General features: G+C 41.8%; 1 protein-coding gene across 2 annotated transcripts in view; it reads left to right on the forward strand.

The window, feature by feature from the left end:
• The window catches only part of LOC105826396 (N-acetyllactosaminide alpha-1,3-galactosyltransferase), a 97,128-nt gene extending 90,705 nt beyond the window's left edge, over positions 1-6,423 (forward strand). For both annotated transcript variants that reach the window (XM_012664373.1, XM_012664374.1), the window contains exons 6-7: positions 99-236; positions 4,167-6,423. In XM_012664373.1, coding sequence (XP_012519827.1) covers positions 99-236; positions 4,167-4,860 — 832 coding nt within the window. In that variant the 3' untranslated portion in view covers positions 4,861-6,423. The remainder of the gene's footprint in view (positions 1-98; positions 237-4,166) is intronic.
• The last annotated feature ends 576 nt before the right edge of the window (positions 6,424-6,999 follow it).

Here is a 6,999-nt window from a genome sequence, read left to right on the forward strand (position 1 = left end):
TCACTGCAGATCATAGCTGACCCATTTTTCCTTGGACAGTCTCTGCCCTGCCTTAGCAAAGCTGTTCTGATTCAGGGTGTTCTATGTTTTATTACCAGGAAACGCCCAGAGGTTGTGACAGTGACCAGCTGGAAAGCGCCAGTTGTGTGGGAAGGCACTTACAACAAAGCCATCCTAGAAAATTATTACGCCAAACAGAAAATTACTGTGGGCTTGACAGTTTTTGCTGTCGGAAGGTAGGTGTCACTGATAAAATTGTCCTTGACTTTTTCTTGTTCTACTGTCAAAATGTTTGAGGGAACCCCGGGACTCATGGAGGCTTGTCTGAGTTATTAGATAGGAGACTGTTTAAGGGGGAACATTTCAGTCTCCTTTTGGCAGAAGCCCCAAAAGCCTGGGAGCAAAACAGTAGTAGGTGAGTCTACCCGTTCCCACCTCAGAGGGATGGTCTCCAGCTACAGGCAAAAATGTCCACTATATCCACCGAGGTCAGAGTCAACAGCGTACCCACAACCACCCACTTCCTGAGCTCCCTGGCTTCCTCTGGAAATTCTACAAGTGCCAGCTACTAGACAGCCCAGAGTGCATCATTCTTTCTGCTACGCTCTCAAGGCTCAGGACCAAGGACAGAAGGATTTACTGCAAGTCCTAGGTACAGAGTGCCCTAAGCACCGTGGTTTTCCATGTTGGAACACAGACGACCACTCTTCCGTGGGTTCTTCAGGTCACTCCTACCTTATCCCTCCTGGAGGATTTGGCCCTGGGCTATTTGGCTGGTCAGAACTTCCTCTTCCGAAGGTTGGAGAGGTTCCAGTTTCAGCTTCCATTTCCTTTTTCAGAACATTTGTTAAAAAAAAAAAAAAAACCTGCAGTCATTCTTACTTGAAAGTTCTAGCTGTAATATTAGTTGTTAAATAGAACCCATTTTGCTTTTTTGGAGAATTTTTCAATTTTTTTTTTTTTCCCAAAAACAAAACCGAAAAATTCAGTTTTCCTATTTTTTTTTTTTTCCTGTCCTCTGGGCCTTTCTACCTGTACCTCTTTTGAAAAAGCCACATGGAAAGTTGATTCCCTTGCCTTATACAAAGAGTTGAAGGCTCCCGTTGATCTGAGCTTGAGCTTTGTCAAGATAGGACCTAAAAGAGAGCTCTGTGAAGATCTGAAGTTCTCCAAAGATAACCTTCCCCAACCCAGAGCCCAGGAGTCATCACCCGTGCTGTTAACAACATTAATCAAGTTCTGACATCACTGAATGTGCTGATCCCAGGGGCCTACGTGGCATCTCTAATAGTGAAGGGTGACTGTGGAGTTTTCACATTTTTACTAGAAGAATCTGCACTGTATGGGTTGGGAGCCAATGCTCTGCTCACCTAATCCTTTGGTACAAAAGGGGATAAGCCAGCCACGTTGCAGATTGATTTGATCCTGGTGTTTCCAAAAAGAACAGAATGTTGCCCACTGCCCCACAACAGCTTCAACCATCCAGTTGCAACTCTGCAGAACTAAACTGTAAATTGCCCATCCTGGTGAAAGGGCTGTGCCCTGTGCCCTCAGCTCTGAGGCAAGAGAGGACTGTTTGTACTCAGCAGCAGTAAATCCCTACAAGTGGATTTGGACTTTTAGGAGGTGTGATGTTTGCTTTGTTCTCAAGCAACAATGCATGGAGCCAACTACAGTGCTTTAATCTCCAAACAATGTTAAACCTCAGAGTGACTCTCCTCAGCACCCCCACCCACCCCAGCATTGTTTCCCAAGCTTCAGGGCACAACAGGTTTTTCTTAAACTTCCAGAGTACCAAAGGATGTTCTGACCACCAGCTATAGTCATATCCAAGTCCCTCTTTATATTGTTCAGATACATTCTCTCCTCTTAAAGAATCAACACTGTAAACCCTTGGCTTTCCAGATGCCAATATTATAATAAAAGCGCACTTTATTTTCGTAGCAAAGAAAAGGAATCCAAGCATCAACAAAAAGTAAAAAGTACCAGTCATTATCACTCACAAAACATCCTGATTGACCAGTACTGTGGTCAGCAAATTAAATTTAGTCCAAAACAAGAGTTTTGGGTTTGGATGAGCTGTATTAAGCCATCTGACTTCTTCCTCTTCCCTATAATCTCCATAGTATGGCTTCACAAGACAGTCTGTGATTTGGACTTGCAGAAGAAGAGACATCGATATAATGCTTTTCAGATGAATAGATAAATAGTTAAAATACTACTCCACACCTATTAGAATGGCCAAAATTCAGAACACTGACAACAGCAAACGCTGGCAAGGATGTGGAGCAACAGGAACCCTTATTCATTGCTGGTGGGAATGCAAAATGGTAACAGCCACTTTGCATTTTCTTACAAAACAGCCAATTTGACAGTTTCTTTTTGTTGTTGTTTTTTATTTTTACTTCAGGATATTATGAGGGTACGAACCTTTTGGTTACATTTTATGTCTTTGCCTCACCCAAGCGAGGATTAGCGGCATGCCCTTCCCCTCTGCAATGCTCCCCGCGTCCCGATTTGACAGTTTCTTACAAAACTAAACATATTCTTACCACACGATCCAGCGATCGTGCTCCTTGGTATTTACCCAAATGAGATAAAAATTGATCTCCACACAAAAATCTGCACATAAATGTTTATAGAAGCATTATTTATAATTGCCAACACTTAGAAGCAACCAAGATGTCCTTCAGTAGGTGAATGAAAAAGTAAACTGTGGTACATTCAGACAATGGAATATTATTCAGTGCTAAAAAGAAAGGAGCTATCAAGCCATGAAAAGACATGGAGAAATCTCAAATGCACGTGATTAAGTAAAAGAAGCCAAATTGAAAATGCTACATACTTTATGCTTCTAACCATATGACATTCTAGAAAAGGCAAAACTATGGAGATAGTAAAAGATCAGTGGTTGTGAGGGGTTTTTGGGGGGAAGAAGGGATGAATAAGTAGAGCACAGAGATTTTTAGGGCATTGAAACTATTCTATAGATACTATATGGTAGATACATGCCATTATACATTTATCAAAACCCATAAAATGTACACCACCAAGAGTGAACCCTAATGTAAACTATGGACTTTGGCTGACAGTGAGATATCAATGTAGGTTCATCACCTGTAACAAACGTACCACTCTGGTGTAGATGTTGATGGCAGGGGACGGGGGGCTGTACAAGTATGGGGGCAGGAAGTATATGGGAACTCTCTGAACTTGTGGCTCAATTTTTCTATGAACCTAAAACTTCTCTTAGAAAAAGTCTTTACAACAAAGAAAAAAGTTAAAATAAGGTTAAATCAAAGGTTGTTTTCTCTAGTATTTGCATGGATTTTATAATGATGGTATGTAGACAATGGATTGGTGTTTTAGGTGACCATTGGGAAGCTGAAAGGATGACTATGTAACATGAAAGGAGATTCATGTCCCATAACCCATTCTCTGTATCACAGAGGAGGGTAAGAGAATGCTGCTGTTTGGGGTTAGTGCATCCCCAGTGGACCCAAGGGTCACATCCTCCTTGTGTCTGGTCTGGCAGCAGCAACAGTGCTGCTATATTGGGGTTTTTGAGGGAGGCTCAAGAATTAGCACCTGCTTTGACTGTCCAGAGTCTGAACCAATTGATAAATAAGACAAAGGGGTAAGTAAGGCAGATGGTAATAAATACTGCCTTCGTTACAGTGAAAGCTGGTAGAGAACATACCTTACATCTGCAGGCCCTGGGCCTCCTAAATACTGAACCACAGAATTAGAAAGGCTTAGGCACCCAGGTACCTGCAACATTAGAACTACAGGTCTTTGGATGTGGGAAGAGAGCTTGTACCACTAGGCTTCCTGCAAGGCCCAAAGCAGTTAAGAACACATACTCTCTTGGACTGGCTGGCATCCAAGAGCAAGAGAATAGGAGGGACAGGGCTATGTCCAGCTGCTGTTCCAAAATTGGCAGTCAGATAAGACATTCCACCTCCACCAGGAATGAGTGACTGAATGGTGAAGAGAAGCCCAGAGTGTTACACTAACAGATGTCCCTCCACATGAAAACACACATCTGGGATAGGAAGACATTGTCCCCCTCCTAACTGTAAAATACAGACAAGATGATTACGATAGCATGTGGTCTCCCACAGGAATCCCAGAAGTTAAATGTTTCCCTTTCTTCTTTGTTTCAGATACATTGAGCATTACTTGGAGGAGTTCATAACATCTGCTAATAGGTACTTCATGATTGGCCACAAGGTCATATTTTACATCATGCTGGATGACATCTCCAAGATGCCTTTGATAGAGCTGGGTCCTCTGCGTTCCTTCAAAGTGTTTGAGATCAAGCCTGAGAGGAGGTGGCAGGACATCAGTATGATGCGCATGAAGACCATTGGGGAGCACATTTTGGCCCACATCCAGCATGAGGTTGATTTCCTCTTCTGCATGGACGTGGACCAGGTCTTCCAAGACAATTTTGGGGTAGAGACCCTGGGCCAGTCAGTGGCTCAGCTACAGGCCTGGTGGTACAAGGCAGATCCTGATGAGTTTACCTACGAGAGGCGTAAAGAGTCAGCAGCATACATTCCATTCGGAGAGGGGGATTTTTATTACCATGCAGCCATTTTTGGAGGAACGCCCATTCAGGTTCTCAACATCACTCGGGAGTGCTTTAAGGGGATCCTCCAGGACAAGAAAAATGACATAGAAGCTCAGTGGCATGATGAAAGCCACCTAAATAAGTATTTCCTTCTCAACAAACCCTCTAAAATCTTATCCCCAGAATACTGCTGGGATTATCACATAGGCCTGCCTTCAGATATTAAAATTGTCAAGATATCTTGGCAGACAAAAGAATATAATTTGGTTAGAAATAATGTTTGACTTCAAATTGTGCCAGTAGATTTCTGAATTTGAGAGAGTATTATTCTGGCTACTTTCTCAGAAAAGTAACACTTAATTTTAACTTTAAAAAGATACTAACAAAACCAAGATGACAAACACATACTATTCCTCCTTATAACTTTGAGCCTTGTAATATGGGAGAATGAATTTATGGCAATCAGATGTAAATTCCCAGTGATTTCTGATCTATTCTGGGTTTAGGGGAAATACTATCGGCTGAATCAAAAAGAACTTGGCACAGGCAAAGAAAATGCCAGAAAAATTCTATATTTGCCAGATAATGTGCTGGAGAAAAGGGTGCTAAGGGAAGTGTGTGGCAAAAAGATATGGTTTGGGGGAGTTGTCCCCTTGATTTCAGTGTCTTCCCATTTTTGATGGGTCTAAAGCAACATGAAATTGCTTTGCAGCAGGAGAACCCTCAGTAAGGACACCATTTACCTTGGCCATCCTCAAAAGGCTTCAACAGCATACTGCTTCAGGCCGTTTGTCGTCTATGTCCTTTTCTTATCAGGATGTTGTTTGGCTTATGTATGAAAGATTGGTGGCAGTTCCCAGTAGATATCATGGTGGCGCATGGTCAGAGCCCCAGGGAACCCAAAGAAGCCAGTGGGTGCTCAGTGTGAAGGGAAAACAAAGGATCAATGTGAGTTTGCCATCAAACAGCAAAGAGAGAGTAGAAGAAAGGGGCTGATCACTGTGGGGCAGTGCCGGTGCCACCCTGGAGGGACACTGGGCATGGGGTCAGTGCTTAAATACATCATGGACACAGGCACTGAATAGGAGGCAGTGTGGAGCAGGGACTTGAATGGAAGATGCTTCATGTTTTGTCCAAGCCTATTCAGTCTATCAGACTCTGCAACTTGTATCTTCAGTCCTTGGTGAGGAGATGTAGATGATGTGAGAGAAGGCAAAGGCCTGAAGTGGATTGGAAAGGCTTGCAAGGATTTCTGTTGCCAGGACCCGGGCCTCATCAGAGGACAATCAGTCATCTGACAGTTCCACCATTTAGCTAGTCTAAACCTCAGGGTTCCTCAGCACATCATGTGCCCACTAGGAGGGCTGACATCAACGAGTGGACTGGAGAAAAAGCCCTCCTGTCAAGCAACCTCTCGTTTTCCCCTGCTCCGTCTGCACTATGGAAGTGTAACAATCAGATGTACTTGACAAAATGGTTAATTGATTTTATAACAGAAGCATGAGGGATAGCAATGGGGGATCTAATCAGGACTGAAGAGCTTAACATTCAATTCCCTTCTCTAAGAGAAGCTATGGAATCCTACATATTATTTAAGGCAAATCAGGAGGGAAAATTTACATATGTACAAATATTTATATTTTGTGTTCCAGTTTAGGTCATTTGTTTCCATTTTCAAGCAACTTATTTGAAAAACCATTACATGAGCTTGATGTACAGTGCAATGGGCTTCTTTGATAAAATGAAACTTGCATTTTTCTCTACCATTTCACCGTGCCTCCTACTCTTCGATTCTTACCAAAAAATCTCACATCCAACAAAACAAACAAAAATCTTAAGTTATTCGGCTTTGAAAAAGAAAAAGTAGCCCACACATCAGTTAAGAATCTTGCTTCCGTATTACTCAAATTGTTTTTGATCCAGTTTGGAGTAGGGAGAGTTTAATGATTTAAGTCCTGAACCAAAGAAATGATCTATCCTAAAGTTTAGAGAAAAGAGCTGATGTTTACTTTTGAGGAAATTTCTTGATTTTTCAAATTCATTTAAATTTAAATCCCCGATGGACAAATTTAAGATATCATATATGGTTAAACTTTTTTTTAAAATAAAATTCCTGATTTACAAATTAAATAAATTATTTTCTCAATATGTTTGGGTCTGGTCATGGATTGTACATTTTCTCCTAAAGATGTTCAAAATTATCAATTATAGAATTTTAAGTTTTTAGACTCAGAAGAGTTCTCATGCTCTTCTGAAAATGTGTCCACTGTTACAAAGATAGAACGGGCTTGAGAGTCTCAAACTTTTAAGTAACAAATGCTTCACATAGAGCTTTCCAAAGCAATGCACTGAAATAATTAACTTCCAGTAGAAGAATCATTAGGGGAAAAGGCTTACCCCTGAAGCCCAGGGTGAGCCACCAG

This window comes from Propithecus coquereli, unplaced genomic scaffold (genome assembly GCF_000956105.1).
Source record: "Propithecus coquereli isolate 6110/MARCELLA unplaced genomic scaffold, Pcoq_1.0 Scaffold89, whole genome shotgun sequence".
In the NCBI taxonomy this organism is placed as follows: Eukaryota; Metazoa; Chordata; class Mammalia; order Primates; family Indriidae; genus Propithecus; species Propithecus coquereli.